Source organism: Carassius auratus, chromosome 14, assembly GCF_003368295.1.
Source record: "Carassius auratus strain Wakin chromosome 14, ASM336829v1, whole genome shotgun sequence".
Lineage (NCBI taxonomy): Eukaryota > Metazoa > Chordata > Actinopteri > Cypriniformes > Cyprinidae > Carassius > Carassius auratus.
Genome location: NC_039256.1, coordinates 27,547,567 through 27,565,423, shown reverse-complemented (window position 1 = coordinate 27,565,423; position 17,857 = coordinate 27,547,567). Strand labels below are relative to the sequence as shown.

General features: G+C 38.4%; 1 protein-coding gene across 5 annotated transcripts in view; it reads right to left on the bottom strand.

Moving 5' to 3' along the window:
• Positions 1-17,857, bottom strand: part of tenm2a (teneurin transmembrane protein 2a) — a 273,356-nt gene that overhangs the window by 31,330 nt on the left and 224,169 nt on the right. For 4 of the 5 annotated variants that reach the window (XM_026281000.1, XM_026281001.1, XM_026281003.1 and 1 more), the window contains 2 exons: positions 6,178-6,300; positions 1-98 (listed from right to left, as the gene is read on the bottom strand). The exon at positions 1-98 is cut by the window's left edge and continues 108 nt beyond it. In XM_026281000.1, the coding sequence (XP_026136785.1) occupies positions 1-98; positions 6,178-6,300 (221 nt within the window). The remainder of the gene's footprint in view (positions 99-6,177; positions 6,301-17,857) is intronic. The other variant, XM_026281002.1, reaches the window with a different exon arrangement.

The window sequence follows — 17,857 nt, the reverse complement described above, 5'->3', positions numbered from 1 at the left end:
GGATCTCCAGAACACCCCGGGCGGCACCTCCTGGGTCACGCGCCTGCCCACCTCCAGGCTGCCTGTATCTATGCTGCTGTTGCGAGCTGCCCATGGCCCTGAGGAAGGCATAAAACAAAAATCAATCTCTCACCCTTGTTTATAGATTCAGAGGTAGCCGCTTTGAAAACAGAAAACATAAGGAAATGGCACAAAAGTGTTTTCTCTCTGGGAGACGCTTATCTGATGGAAACTGAAAAACACAAAAGCTACTTCCTGAAGTCTTTTTGCCCATAAGCTCACTGCACCCACACAGAGCAAAGAAAGCCGAGAGTGTATCACGATAAACAGCAGAGAGCCAGAGAGAGACAGGGAATAGTGGCTTCTTTGCTGGATATCTGAGCCTGGTTTTTCAAACGCAGCTCACAGAAGAACTGAGGAATAACTTATAAAGATGAAAAGTTAATGGTCGCTTCTAGGAAGCTGAGCTCTACTGGAATCCTCACATGATCTATGATTCTGACTGAGATTTAGTTTTCAGAACTACACTCTTAATGTCGACATCAAACTGTTTACTTTCATGATGTGAAGCATTTGAGAGTGAAATAGTTAATTCAATGAATTATATATATATGCATATGTATATATAGTGTAGGGTTTGTTTTTGACATAAGTGTCTTATTGCTGGATTTATTTGATAAAAAAAAAAAAAACAGTAAAATCAATAATATTGCATAATATTATTAATGCATTTAATTCCTGTGAAGCAAAGCTGAATTTTCAGCATCATTGCTCCAGTGCTTTTGTTTGTTCGTTTAGGGTTTATGAGGAACCGATTTCTAAAATTGAAATTGCAACCTGTTGATCTCTACTTCACTTCCTCTCCCCCTCTTTTTGTTTTGGTTTTTGTCTCTGGTGTTTGTGGACTCTCAGGCTGACGGAGAGGTCTCTTCTTTAGTGAGAGTTCGTGTATTCTCCACCCTCAGGCTTTGGCTCATACCGCATGTCAACAAACAGCGCCATCCTGTTTACCAACATAATCACACAAGCTGTTATCCACTTTTCATTTAATGGAAAATCCATGGTTGCTCTCTGCCTCTCTGTCTTTCTCTCTCTGTCTTTTATTCTCTCTGTCTCTTGCTCGTAGCTAGCGGCGATGGCCGAGTGTAAATGGAGGCTGCGTGCAACAGATTCCCTCTGTCCCTATGGTTGTGATGTTCTCACACACACAGGGAAACGGCTCCCCTATAATCAGGTCAGATCTACACTGGAGACCGCAGCCCTGACAGAGAAAACCTGTGAAAAATGGTGAGGAAATAAAGAACAATGAAAACACAATCAGTCGCAACAGGAGATGAAATAGTCCCCCTCATTAATACAGAACAGCAAGGACGGAGGAGAAATAGATTTAAAGAAAAAAATAGAGAGCGAGGGAGGCAGGACAAGAATTTCCTTAGGGAAGGAACAATCAGTCTGTGGCCGTGGCTGAAGCAATAGTCCAGATTTATTTCACACCGAAACACAATAACTCTGCTTCAAAAAATAGTGAACCACCTTGCTGACTACACAGACAGCTACCTTCTAAGGTAACAATTATACTTATTAAGAGAACTGAGTATCATAAATGAACACTCTAGTGTCATATAAAACTTAGAATTATAAATATAAAACATATTTAAATATGCACAGCATCCCCAAATATTTGTGCCAATTAATTCAGCATTTATCGTTTATTTATTCATTAATTATTTAGCTATATTTCCAATATTGAATTAATTCTTCTTTGAATTGTAAAAAATATTATATATTATAATAATATAATCTACATTGTGCTTTTTTTTTTACCAAATCAGTATTTTATTTATTTATTATTTAAATAGTTAATATTCCTTTTATTTAAGACAATTACATTAAGTTACTATTTCAAATAAATTATGTTCTTTTGAAATTTCCATTCAAAGTTCTATTCAACTTTCTATTCAAACTTTCTATTCTATTTCAAATAATCCTGAATATGTATTGTGTTTTTTTTTATTTTTTTTTACAAAACATCAGGCAGGACCACTATTTTCAACAATGATAAAAAAAAATAAAAAATAAAAAAATTATTTTGTAGCAAATCTGCGTATTAGAATAATTTCTGTAGGATCATGTGACACGAAAGACTAGAGTAATGGCTGCTAAAAATTCAGCTTTACCATAAAAGGAAAATTAAAAAAATAAAAATGTAAAAATATATTAAAATACATTTTTTTATATACTTTTTATGTACCATGGAGATAAAGGACATCCGAATCTGAGTGTCTAAACACAGCATCAAGTACCGTAACAGAATCCAGCCAAGTGCAGAGAGGCCAATCATAAGCTAATGTAGCCAGCAGGCAGAAGCGCACACAAATCATTCCGCAGAGCATCAAATCATCCAGCAGAAGCCCAGATAACAGCATCTCAACACAATATGCCTGGCAATAAGGTAGGATAACAGCTATACACAAAGAAGCAGCAGAGGATGTGAGAGACAGAGAAAAAACAACAACAACAACAGCAACCAGACATGGCACAACACGAGACGTATTATATGTGGCTCTACCGCTAAACAGAGCAACCAGCAACATCTGCCTCATAACCGTATTGTAGCTTTGTCTGTGTATGATTAATGAAATCTCACTATTATGTAGAATACATTATGTCTACATGTGAGAATTAGAGAGAGCGAGAGAAAAGTCATATTTGTATGGATGGAATTGACACCGACATGCCGAGTTCAGATTGGAACACTTGAGGTGAAGAGCTGTTTCAAAGCTCACAATCTCACCGTTACCCACACACTCACACAAAAACAGAGCAAACTATTACGCCACAAACTATATGTAATCACAGAGTCAGATATGTTTACATACTGTAGCACTGAGGAGGAGAGATGAATGGAAAAACTAGACGGTGTGAAAATGTGTCTACTCTGTTTTAAAGAGGAGTAAACAACCTACCAAGTCAGCATCCTAACATTCTACCCTCACTAATTAGGTGCACACTATGTACAGTAGGAAGCAACTCTGTGTTCCAAACAAACTTGCATGGGAGACTTGACTTGCAATTTATTTCAATGGAGCATGATAACACGGCTGTATTATAATAAACAAACTACACAAAACAAGCAAATGTTTGGGAATAAAAATCATCATCTTACAGTGATACTTAAGTTTTGAATGAAATATGTTTATTCAGACATTTCTGTTTCCTTGTCCGCCATCTTGTTTTTATGCTGTCTACACATGCTATCGGAATTGTCCCATTTCCCACTTATGAAGTTGCGATTATGAGCTCATTGCATTCAAGTGCTTTGTTGTTAGGAAGAATAAACTCTAGCATCCCACTGGTTGAAAAAAACAATTACCGCACCAGATAATACATGCTTATTTCACTGTTCATAAAACATACAATATGCTTTAAATCACTCTGCATAAAGTATATATAAATGATGTCAAGACAAAATGATATAGTTGTTGTTGAAAAACCTAATAAAAAATATCACTGACAGCAGCAATCAGCATCCGCTCCACCATGTTTAAAGTTTATGGCCCGCCCAACTCGGAAACTCTGCTATTAAAAATTTACTCTGAGTTTCTCAGTAATAAATACAACTTTAGAGGCCACCCATGTCTAGTTTCTGATTAGGAGACTTGTATTTACGATTATTCTGAAAGCATGCGATGGAAGGCAGCATTAGCATTTCACTGAGCTTATTGCAATGCATTCTGGGACTGCTTTTTTGTGTCTAAGTAGTAGGACGCCAACTTTTGGTTGGAATTTGCTCAAAATTCTGTATATTAAGTAGCCTACTTGATGACTTCAGATGTTGCCTCTGCATCTAGGTTTTGTAAAAACGTGTGTGTTCAAAAATGACTAGTCCCTGCCTGCTGTAAAGAGAGAGAGAGAGAGAGAGAGAGAGAGAGAGAGAGAGAGAGAGAGAGAACAGACTGTGTTGTCCTTCATACTGAGGTGATGTGGTGTTTTCTAGGACACTTCCTATGAATCTGTGAGCATGTGAGATCAAGACAGAGACAGCCAGAGAGAGCTGGGGGAAAAGAAATGGGTGAACAGCCAAGGGCTGTGGGGGTACAGCAGTACAGTATATGAGCTTTAGTTTGAAATCTTCATCATTGTAATCAAAAGACTGATTCCTGATTAGAAAAATCAGTAGATTATGAAGATTTGCTAATTATGTAGGATTGCTACCATACTCAAATTGTTATGCATATAATACCTGGATAGATAATCATGTTCTTTTGGAAAAATTGCAGTAAAGATGATACTGTAGCACAGTATGCAGATTACAGTATCCCACATTGCAATGTAAATGACTTGACCTTCTGTCTCCAAAAATATTAGTTGTGTTTTTAACATCTTTGTCTTGAATTATTAATTGATATAATAAACCACCAAGGAATATTTTGCTTTTAAAATACATTTGATTAAAAATGCAAGATTGCATTCACCAAATTAAATGTGCATAGAGGTACTACTAAAGGTGTACTAAGGCTTATCACACACAAATTACAGTAGTTAACTCTGGGTCATTCAAAACCCTCAGATGGGATGTCTTGCTTCATGCTTCACACTAAATCTAAGGCTAAAAATGAATCCTGGGTATTCATAAACTGAAGTTTCAAAAACTTACATTCATAAACCCCAGGTTAACATTCTTATTTCCATATTTAAGGTGTCAGCTTCTTAGATATATGCATCACACAACCTGTTTAAATGAAGGCACTAGGTCTATTGCACATCCTCATATTATACATTGCTTTGTACTGTTCAATTTGTCCTTTTTGAAAGGTGAGAATAAAATATCGTTTTTTCAGTCCAACTAAAGCATTTTCCAACATATTTTTCCCACTCAAACACTGAAACTACTGTTTATACAGTCTCCAGTGTTTCTGTGACTGTCCAAAGCATGCAAATACAATGAATGTGGATACAAAGCATCTAGTCGTAACATTTGAATGCTGCACTGCAATCCAAGTAACACGTGTAAAACATTGCTTTACCCAGGATTTAAGGGATAGTTCAGCCAAAAAGGAAAATTCTGTCATTAATTACTCACCCTCATGTCGCACCAAACACATAAGATCTTCGTTCTTCAAAATTAAGATATTTTTGATGAAATCGGGAGAGCTCTCTTCAATTTGCAACTGCAATGTTCTCAGATTCAGAAATGTATTAAGGACATCAGTAAAGCAGTCCTTATGACATCAGTGGCTCAACTTCAATTTTGTGAAGCTACGAGAATAATCTTTGTGCAAAAAACAAAAACAATGCCATCTGAACGTATGCATTGTAATACTCTCTAATGGCGGAAAACGGTAACTCAAGGGGAGAAGAATTGTTGAACAACACGAGACTTATTATATGACTTACTATAAAAAAAAATTTTTTACTCTCAAAAAGTTTTCTCAAAGCTTTGCAAGATTGAAGTGAAAACACTGATGTAACTTGGACTGTTTTACCAATGTCCTTACTACGTTTCTGGACCTGGGAACATTATAGAGAGCTCTCCGATTTTATCAAAAATATCTTAATTTGTGTTCCCAAGTTGAACGAAGGTCTTATGGGTCTGGTATGAGATGAGGGTGAGTAATAAATGACAGAATTTTTATTTTGGGGCAAACTAAGCCTTTAAAAGATGGCTTTAGAATGACAGTAACCGAAAACGCAGTGTGAAAAGCCCCTTTGACATGTTTCTCTTTGCGTAACACATACTGTTTCACACACTATTTAAAAAAAAATAATCACCTCCCCAGCACCCACTGGCCCACAATGCCTTGCTGCTCTACCTAATCACATGGTTACTTGGTTTCTTATGACTTGTCAGACGGCTACAGAAATGAAGCCCAGAGAATAATGTCCCTTGTCGATCGTGGAAGCAGGCAAAGAAGTGTGTGTGGGCATAAATGTGCTATCATGATGGGACCTCGGTGTGCGACAGGGAAGCAAATTACTAAACACAAATCAAAATGAGTACAAGCTGGAAACAAATTGATATACAGGGCAATGGAGGTTTCAGCACAACCGATTTTTTTCTGAATGTAGTTTATAGTTTCTTTTCCCCCCTTTGTGTTATTCTGTTACAATCCTGACATTCTTCTTATCGAAAAGAGCGTGCGGGACTGCAGCGTGCTGTGAGGCTGTGCGGCTCACCTCTGCCTCCAGAGGGCGCTGTTGCTGCGTCACTGTTGCTGGGCAGCCCGGCTCCCAAGCCGTTGTTCAGCATGGGACCAACCACAGGTTTCAGCTGCCAGTTCAGCCCCAACAGATTCATGGCTGAGAGAGAAAGAGAGCAATAGAAGAGAGACAGAGAAAGAAAGAAAGAAAGAAAGAGTGTAAGTGCAGGTATATGGGAAGAGAATGGTAGCCAGAAAAATGAAAAGCTTGAGGACTTTACAAAGGAGCATCTCTACTGCTGTTTCACGATAAAAGCATAAATGATTTTAAATGAAACAAATCAAAAATGTATGATATTGATCTGTTAAACCTGGTACAGTATGGAGAGGCCGCAAGATAAAGTAGTTTATTTTGTCCCTAAAACAAAACAGACAGAAAAAAAGACAGCCTAGTCATTTTTATTGATTGCATGACTGATTGATGTTGACTGACGGAGAAGCCATCTGTCGATCATAGGACTCTTGCAAGTTGCTTTTTATCCTCATGCTAATAATATATGTCACAGTGGCAAATGTGCATGTATAAAACTAGTTTCAGCGTCTCTCACATGCAATCCTCCTAATAGCAGAAATGTAAAAAAAAAGTTCCTTGACTACAGCAATAACTCACATAACAACTCAATAACAACATTATTCACACTCCAAATTTGAAAAGCCAATCTACTTATGGTCTGCCGCTTGCACATTTTTTATTTTTAGGATATTTGAAACACAATATAATAAAGGTTTTAAGATAATACAATACAGTGTGTAATGCAATATATACAGCCTTCACAGAAAGTACCACAAAAAATGATTTTCTGTGAGTAGATTATGGGAACTGGGTGAAAGATCTAATTGGTCCTTTAACAAAATTAGTTTAACAGTGTGTGCGTTTTATTTCAATCATTCAATCACCGGAGCCCTGAGGAAATGATGTAGACGCGCTTCTAAAGACTCACGTCTGTCGGAATTACTCGAACCTCAACAGGTTAAAAAAGTTAACAAATGCGCGGGCAGAAAAGCAGCAGAATCCTGACAGCATTCAGAGCTTTCATGTCGAGCTGGCATGATTCAGCGACAATCTGAGTGACAGCCGAAAGCAAGCAGATCTTTCTCTGTCTTTCCTCTTTGTATTGCAGGGCTGTTGTTTCTTCTTCGCGCCTGTGGAGCTTATTTAGGTCTGTTCGCTCCGAGGCCTGTGTGCAGTTTGTCAGCTGAATCTCTTCCCGACCCGTGTCCTTTCTAGTTCTGCCAAGAAACTTTAATCGTGACAGAAGAGAGAGGAGTGCCTAGTCTGCTGAGCTCCAGAGGTGCCGCAGGAAACGCGGGAGAGAGGAAGCTCTTTGTAACGCACAGTCTCCGGCTGATTGCAGGATCTTGTGCTTTATCTCGCGCTCCTGTGTGTCTGCGTCGTCTGTTCTTCTCAGTGGCGATAAAGATGGGCTGAGATTGTGAGTCATCAGAGACGGCAGCCACAGGAGGAGGTTCATATGGAGGTGCCATGTTGCTCTCATGTATGACCTCCTTTGTGCATTCCTTTACTGCTTCTTTCTTATACTAACTTGCTAATCTATAGTACAAATGTGCACACACTACATCACTCAAGTGGATATGCTTACGCTCTTGTCTGTCTGGTGCTGGTTGATGCCTGTCTTACTTTTTTGAATGTTTTGTCTTCTTGCTCCCCGTCTGTCTCACTCTATTCTTCTTTCTCAACCTGTCTGACACTCTCCCTTACTATCTCTCCCTTCTCTCACGCTCTTTCTGTCTGTCTCGCTCTCGTTGTCTTTCTCTCTGCATGCCTCAATCTTTCCACCTATCTTACCTTTTATCTATCATTCTTTCCTGTCTCACATGCTCATCCTATTTATCTCTCTGCCTGTGTACCATTCTCCCTGCCTACGATTCGAATACTTAACGCTATTCACTCACTATTACAAATCTATAACCCCTTCCAGAAGTCTGAGATCCACTAGTGAGCGACGCCTCGTGGTACTATCACAGAGATGCACAGAATCACTTTCCGGAACATTCTCGTTCACCATTCCTAGTTGCTGGAGTGATCTTCCCGCCCCTATCCGCAATGCTGAATCCCTGACAATTTTCAAGTGACACCTGAAAACTCATCTCTTTCGACGCTACTTGACATCATCTTAAAAAATAAAAAAATAAATACAACTTTGTCTTTGTATTTATTTATTCCTTCCCTTTCTAGCTTGTACTTATTTGAACAAATGCCTGAAACTTGGTATTATGAGCACTTCCTGTCTGTTTGCCTCTTTAAGAAGAATCGCTTTATGTATCCCCCAGTTGTTAGTCGCTTTGGTAAATGTAACAGCAATTCAGTCATTGGAACTGGCCAAGTTGTTGTGCTGTTGGTCTGTAGCAGTAGTTCTAACTTGATTTCAGCATCTATCTCTTTTTGGCGGTGGATCACTGTCTGCACTCCCATTGGTAGCTTTTGTTATCTCATCATTGCTCATTTGCACATCATATTGCGAACTGTTTATTTCGCTGGAAACTCTATTTGAAAATGAATGATATCTGGTTGCTGCAAATTGCTGTCACTGTAAACGTTGCTCTCTCTATCTCTCTCTCTGCGTCTTGTGGTTATGATCCAGCAGGTGGAGATTTACACGACGGTACTGTCTGTGTGCGTTAGAGACTCCACCCCTCTCCTCACCTTCCCTCAGCTTGCCTATAACACCTAAATCTCATCCCAGAAAATCAATTTTCTCTTCTGTCAAATTCCATCTCCCCCTCCGCTTGCGCCCAGACACGGTCCTCCTCTCTTTCTCTCTCTATACCCTTTCTCTCTCAGTCTCTTTCTCAGTTAAAGGAAAGCGCTGACACTCTAAGTGTGTCTCTGCTGTCTCTGTCAGCTCTTTTATTTGTTTCAGATGGTCTGGAGGAAACACTGAGATAGCTTTTCTCTCCTTTTCTCCTTCCAGTCCTCTCTCCATGCTCTCCAATCTGCTCCTTCACCTCTAACTCGTCTCTGATCCTTTCAATCTTCCTCAACCTCCTGTCCTTCATTATTTCTCTCCTTATCCGTCTATCTCTTCTGATGGTGCATGCCAATAGTGACTAAATGCTAATTTTGCAATTGATAAAATAATTAACAAATGAATCAGCGAACTACAATAAATTAAAGCATGGAGAGACACGACTCAGACAGATTAACTGCGGCTCAGACACTCTGGATTTCTGCCCTTCACACGTGTGTGCAGAGCAAGTCTAATGTATTCTACACCAGTAGGTGGCAATGTTGAGTTAAAACCTGACTACATGATGGGTGTTCAATCCAACAGCAAGGGAATGAGACTAATCTAAAGAGAGGGTGAGAAGAAAAACAGAACCAAAGCTGATGGCTTGCTCGATGTTGTCACCCAAAATGAACGGCTGTTATAGGACAAGACGTGATCTACTTTTCTGTCTTCAAGCAAATTGTGCACAACATTAAGCTGTCTGCTGTTCTGTGCATGTGTGCAGACCAGACTACAGATAATAGCTTTATTTTCAGCCTGCTGATGAATATTCACTGAAGGGCTCAGCTATGTGCATAAATGTGTATGATTAAAAATGTATAAATCAATGCATAATATAGATTTGTTGATGTATAATTCACCTGCACTTACAAATGAAAGGTGTCACTTGCTTGGGAATACATTTAAAGCATTTAATTTTTGAATATTATGCCATGCAAAGACAACTGAAATATACAAAAATCTATAAATTTAAATAGATATTTTTACTTGCATAAAAAAAAAGTTATATGTAAAATATATTGTAATTCCATTCATAAGTGTCTATGTGCATGAGTGCAAGCAAGTGTGCTTATGAGTGTGTGTATTTGTAAAAATAGTGTGTCATTATTTCAGTGTATTTATTGCCTGATTAAACTGGATTGCAGGTGTTTGATGAATATTAGGCACATTTTGTGCTGAAATACTTTTGTGAATATGCAAGAATATGTGTATATTCGTATGCATGCGTGTGTGCTGTCTCGTCATAATTATACCATACCATAATTAGTGACAGATGTTTACAGCTGGGATATTCCAGAATCCAAAATGCAATTCAAAAATCGGCCTGCTATCAGCCCTCCTAGAAGGTTACCTTGGACAGTGAGAAAGGAAGGATGGATAAAGCAAGGGAAAATGGGTGAGATAATGCACCAAGGGAGCAATGTAAAGAAAGAGGATAGGGATGCTATACGTGTGCACGAGAACCACCGAGAAGAAGAGAGACAGAACAAGACAAGTGAAGACGGGGCCCTGAAATGGAGGTTTGAGGTTGTCCTTAAGGTACAGTTATGTGTGAGAGAGACCTGGAGGAAGCTCTTGGCAGTTCCTGTCTGTTTATTTGTGTGTATGAGCAGGAGACGCAGAGAGAAAGAGAAAGAGAGTGGACGTATGTGCATATTGAAGTAGGGCAGGCAGGACGTCCCTCTATGATTCAGCCGCACCTGTCATCACCGATTAGACCTCTGTGACCACACACACACACACACACATATATAGTCATAAGCAGGTGGCAGGCTTCTCTCTGCTAGAACGGATCCATATGCCTGTGTACTATGCTGGTGTTGGCTGAGCTGCTTCTGGAACGAGTGGAAAGTAAGTCACATGCGAGTGGACGGCCAGGTCCAAACTCACCCCGAGACACGGCTATAAATAACGCAAAACGGACAGCAGATACACACACACACACACTCGTTTGATTTTTCAGCAATCTTTGATTCACTGCAGGTGCAGTCAAAAAGACATTTCTGCATGTTTTTTAGACATTTCAGATGTTTTTTAGACTCCTGCTGGGAATTTAAAAGTCAGCTTTATCTTGTCTTACTGATGTTGTTATTTAAAGGGATAGTCCACCCCCCAAAAAATTCTGTCATCATCTACTCACCCTCATGTCATTCCAAACCTGTTAGACTTCATTTCTTTTGTAGAACACAAAATAATAAAGTCTGAAAAAATGTAAAATGTTTTGTTCATTCAATTAAAGTCCAAAACAATATCTGTAATTTTTTTTGTGAACAACACTTTTAAGAAAAGAGTGCAACCATTTTCTCATTTTAAGGGGAAAATCTGTGTTAAATGTGTAATCGACGGCAAAAAGTCTAATCAAATTAGCTAAAACACTGAACACTGGAGAAAATCTTCTAAAGTTTCTACCAAGTTCTGCGCTCACCAAGTCTGTGCAGGCCTGTTGGAAACCAAAATAAACACAATTACACAGCCACACTTGTTATAAGCACTATTGCTCCCTAAGATGTTAAATATGAAGTGAACACGAGATGTCTTCATATCTGTTCATCATAAAGAATACATGCACTTATTTCCCTACAGATGTTATATATGAGGCTGGGCTCTCGCATGAATTTTTCTGTAGGCAAGCAAATACATTTTTCATAAAGAAGAAACATCTCTGCCTACATCCCTTCTTCCATTTGTCTTTTCCCCCTCACTCTTACTCTTCTAACTTTCAACACACATGCACAGACACTAACATCTTCTAGCGTCCACACATACAAGTTGCATGCAGCCAAATCCTATATTTACCTTTCATGCCTTGCGTTTCTACATGTAACGGTGCAATTCTTCCACATAGTTCCTCCGACAGGCACTTGAGAATTCAAGTCAAGTCGTGTGTTTTGTGGAATCTTCCCTTGCTAAAATGTGTCCAATCAGCAAACAATGAATGTAGGAAAATGCCTCTCGATAGAGAATCTCACAATCTCACAAAAACACTCGAGGCACTGTGTGTGTGTGTGTCATTAAGCTGAGGGACACACTCTCAGGTCACCTCTCTAACATTCTACAGCACGCGGCAGAAACCAGGACATCCTATCCCTCCATCCACACGCACCTCCACTCAACATATCACACAATTACACAGCCATAATTAGAGCGCAAAAGAGACCTCATATTACTTAAAAGGTAATTTTCCCTTACCTTATTTTTGCGGTCTCCCTTGGCCTCCATAATAAACGCGTATTAACTGTTCTAATTTACCACTAAATTAACAAGACTGACCTCAATTAGGACACTAATTGTAAGCTGAGACTATCCTGGACGGCATTCGTAATTGGTTTATGTATCCTTCTGTAAAAAAAGAAGAAAACGTCTCACCCTCTTTCCACATCTCATCGGAAACAGTAACACATTAGCTTAGCATTCGCACTGACTTCTAAGGCCCCAATATGCTAACAGCGAAGTTTGTTTTCAATCTTCGCTTAGGGGTAAAAAGAATTTGAAATACATTTGGAGCGGTACACTGTTAGCAAACATCTACACGCCACCCACACTGCTAAGAGTTGCATGTAGATATGTAAATATGTGCTGCACACATTGCTCTCTATAACAAAATAAATACACAACAAAAACGACAGTGGTGTGAAAAGAGCAGAAAAAGCATCTGATTATAGAGACGTGGATACTGTTTGTTTGCACAAACGCTGCAATTCTAAAATAAGCTAATATAAAAATGATTGCATCTGTAAACATCTATACATTCATATATATTAAGTTATCAGTTTGGGGGAAGCCTGTTACAAGTAACTTCAGAACAGGTTACCAAGTAAAGTAACATGTTTGTTATTTTCACTGTTGGGAACGTTACTTTAAAAAAGTAATTAGTTATAGTTACTCACTATCTGTTCCAAAGAAACTGAGTTAGTAACTGAATTACTCTATAATAAAAGTAACTCGTTACCAGGGAAAGTTACTATTTGTGTTACTGTAAAAAATAAAAAAAAAAGTTGCTATATCTCAAATATATATATATATATATATATATATTTTTTAGCAGTTTTCACAAGTCAGTTAAAATGAGTAGAGCAGACAGTCTTTGGCGCAGCTTGGCGTAAAAACACTGGCTCTGATTGGCTACCGTGAAATACATGACTCTGCTTTAGCCAATCATAATCGCTTATCTCGTTATTAACCCACCTCCTCACTCGCTGTGTGAGCCAGGGGTGCGTTCGGATTACATACACTAGTTTATTAAATCAATGCATAGCAACGCACCAAATGTAACGTCCAGTAATGTTAATGGCATTGTAACGACGGGAAAAGTAATTAGTTAGATTACCCCGTTACTGAAAAAATAACGTTGTTACCTAACGCCGTTCTTTTAAACGGCGTTATTCCAAACACTGGTTATTTTATGTCTAAGTTGACTGTAAGAACATCACTTGAAGAAATCACTTGAAGAAATAGTTTCAGTTCCTATTGAATTGGGCAAAAAATTCAATGGAAGTCAAAGGGAATCAAAACTTTTCATTTAGTAACATTCTTCAATTTTTGGATGGACTATCCATTTACCACATTACTTTCCATAAAGAATAAATATGTAATGCACTGAAAACTGAGATTGAGTAACATGTTATTGATAAACCAACACTGATTATAACTGGCCAACTGATATCAGTCACAGATGATGTCCCAGAATATATATATATATATATATATATATATATATATATATATATATATATATATATATATATATATATATATACTTTTTCCAGTAATAACTCAGTTGGGTATAGGTGTTTAAATGTGTGTGTTTAGGTGTTTATGTGAAATGTAAAATGTGTTTATGGAGTGGGACATGGAACAGGGTGAGGCTGTAGGGTAGAGCCACAGTAAATGAGAAGCCTGGTCAAAGGGTTTTGAAGTTGAACTACAAAGCACCAGGAGATTCCCATGGGCTCTGCGTATATGCATGTGTGTTTCATTAGAGTCTTGGCTTCTGTCTCTTGGGAGAGGGGCAAGTTCAAATACACAGTTAATGAGTGAAGAAGCCATCAGTAGCATCCTAATCCATCAGAGGAGCACTATACTCACACAAACTCACAAATACACACACACTTCCTCCAGGGCCCCAACCCAACAAAAATGATGCAACTGAAAGCTCATTGCCTGCACTCCAAAGGTGGTTCGTCACTCGTCCCCTTTGTTCTGAACACAAACATGCATTCGATATATCATTCATACGCACAGTAAAATACACTGGGTGAAAATATATTAGATTACTCTCACAAAAGACTGGTCACACCAAAATCAAAAGAAAGTCAGAGAAAATAAAAACTATAAAAGAATGGTAACAATTTAGTATAGGGACCAATTTTCACTAGTAACTAGTTGCTTATTAGTATGTCTTTTATTAACATATTTGCTGTTTATTATTGCTTATAAAGCACATATTCTGCATGACCATATTCTACATCCCTAGTCTACATCCCCTAAAGAATAAGCATAAAAAAAAAAAAAAAAAAAATTCAGGAGTCCAGATTTGCACTTTTTAGATTTTTTTTGTCATTTCCATTATTTCATATTATGCAATCATTCTAATTTTGTTGGTTTACTAAAACAATATTTTTGGCACTGTATTAAGAATTTAAATAGAAAAAAGTTACAAATAATTTACAGTAAGCATAAATTAGAAGCCATGGCATGTAAACATTATTAATAATAATAGTTGTCATTTGACATTAATATATACACAAACACACACACATATATATAATACTGGAAGGAAAATGTGCTTAATTGTGCTAAAACAACAACAACAACAAAAATCTAAGCACATCGTCTAAAATGCACGGCGCAGGTACACTCAGAGCACTTTTGCTAATTTAACGATGGGAAACGGTCGGCGCGCCCGGGTCTAAACAGTTTGTCCATATTCTCTTAATGAGTATTGGGTGTTTTTTGGGCGTAATGTGTAATAAACCAATCAGAGTCTTATCTCCCATCCCCTTTAAAAGCCAGTTGCACTCGTGAAATGGAGGATTTGCTATTTACATGGTGGAATATAATTATTCATTTTTAAAAATGTTTGTGTGCTGCTGCGCGTCTTGCACCAAATTGCGCCAGGTGTATGATAAGGCCCAATTCATCTTATTCTTTAGATTTTGTGGTCAAATGTAAACTGGACATTTTTTTTACAGTTTTCATGAGATTCGCCCATAGTATTAATGAAAAATATGGAGTACGGAGTACAGCTATAGATATAAAGATATAGAGAAGGATATAGAGTGTATATGAGAAACAGAACCATAAACACATCTGATAAAGAGTTTGTCAGCGCAGAGCTGAATACAGTGCAGGAATGGGACAAAGAATGGCAGGTCCTCCGCGAACACGCTTATCAAGACACAAAGAGAGAAGTTTTTGTATGCAGTCTGGGTATGTGTGTGTTGTGCCTAGAGGCTCATCCATTCACATTAGCGACAGGAAATGAGAGGCAGCTGAAATCACGAGCTAGATCAATGGCACACAGAGATAGACACACTCGCCCTATCTCTCTGTCTTCATTATGGCCGTCTCCCTCCATCTCGGTCTCTCTCTCCGCTGTCAGTATGAGACATTCTGACGTATCTCAAGTCTGTCTCCAGGCCTCTAGCACATCCCAGGTGAGATCATATCAGCACTTTTTCTTGATGTATTTTCATACTGCTTATATTTTATACCCTCCTTTCCCCACATCTCTCTTTTTTTCCCTCTGAGATCAGCAAATCCTTGATGTCTGTGATTGTTTATATGTATGCCACTACTGCATCATTGTCTTCAAAGCTATGAAATATTTCACTTTGATCATCATATGTGTGACTCAGGTTTAAAGCGGCACACATCCTCACGCCTCGGCTCACAGACTCGCCACATGTGGCATCATTGATTACAGATATCAGCGAAAGCGACTGCCTCAAATCTCATGGACGACTCTAAACAGCTTGTGAACTGAAATCAATCTAATACCTTCAAGAGCCTCATTCACTGCTGGGTCAACGCTGACGACTGTACAGTTTGCCTTTTTAGCGATAGCCCTTGATCTGCTGGATGCCACCAATCAAGTCAATGACAGAGGTCAGTGAAAGTTTTACTTCAGAGAAGGACCTTTGTTTGACAGGGAGGGACAGAGATGAAAAGAGGGGAGGGTCAGCTGCAGACGGACAGTACGGGTCAGCCAGAGCAGCGGTGGACGTCTGCTGACAGACCAAAGACTGCTGCTAACATTAGCAATGGAGCGGGAGTTTGCGTGCATGCGATCGGCTGACCACCGTGCCAGAAATGAAACACATCAATCAAAACCGACAAGGACATAGATGAACAGAGGAGAAGATAGGAGTTGAAAGCCGCCCTTCACACGCACTCTCTCCTCCTCTTTAGAGAGATCCAGCTCTGATGTGTGCCAGTGTGAGCTCTCTCCATCTTTCTCTCCCGCCCAGACGGCCGTACTGAAGTCAACTTGTGTCCCTTTGCCCTTGATGTGACTTCTCTTGACCTACAACAGTCTGTTGAGAGTCACCAGCTTCCAGTTTACATCTCCTGCTGATCTCGAACCAGGAATACGCCATACACGCCATATGCTTCTCGTCCCCTATGTAGCATATGTCGGTGCAGTGTCAAAGTCCAGCGTCCTCTTTCGCTCACGGTCTCTGTGTCCCTCATGACTGCCGTGAAATGACATGCCGAGGTCACCTCAGAGCCACAATGACAATGTGGGATAAAGCTGCTCGTCTGCCCACACATACAGAGGGTCTCTTCATCTTGTTTGCAACTTAGAGGGAAATCTGTCATCATTTGCTCACCCTCATGTCGGTCCAAACCTGTATGACTTTCCTTCTTCAGTTTCCTCATAATAGTGCTCCATATGAAAGTGAATAACGACTTTCCTCACAAAAACAGACTTGCACTACCATTGAAAAGTTTGGAGTCAATACGATTTTTCATATGTTATATATATAATTTCATTCAGCAGGGATGCAATATATTTATCAAAAGTGGCATTTCAAATAAATTATGTTCTTTGAACTTTATATTCCAAAATTGTTTTCAACATTTATAATAATAGTTTCTTGATAACCAAATTTGCTAATTAGAATGATTTCTGAAGGATCATGTGACACTGAAGACTGAAAATTCAGCTTTGCTATCACAGGAATAAATTACATTTTACAATTTATTAAAAGAGAAACAATATATTAAATAGCAACAATATTAACAAAATTATTGTTTTAACCGTATATTTGATCAAATAAAAGTAGCCTAGATGCAAATAAAAAATACTAAAAAATAAATAATAAATGATTTGAAGATTATACACATCTTTTATGATAGTGTATGATGTTTTCAGCCCATATTCACTGTAAATGAATGGAAAAGATAAACCTACACATTCTTCATAATATCGCCTTTTTTGTACTTTAGAAAAAAGTAGACATGAGGGTGAGTAAATGACTGAAGTTTAGTTTATAAGTTTAATAGAATTGGTTGTATTTACCTCATAAATATCCATATTGTGAATAATACTGTATATGAGTTTACATTGTTCATAAAATATATTTTTTGCATCAAAATGGAATATCTTTTCCTCTTTGATTTTTTTTTTTGCTGATAAAAAGCAGGTAGGAAAATGACAAACAATAAAACAATAGCTAAACGATCACAATCCAATAAAAAATATTAATGTAAACAACAAAGTCCTGCCCTACATTATGCCTTGGTGAACATTCTGTTTCACTACAAAATACATCACATTATGGAAATGAATGCTGTTTTATGTTTTCTTTAAGACCCTTAAGCTACATCAGGACGAATGAAGTTAAATCTGCAATCGATGTCTTTTCAGTGGTAGCGGAGTGATGTTTATAGATGCTGCCTGAC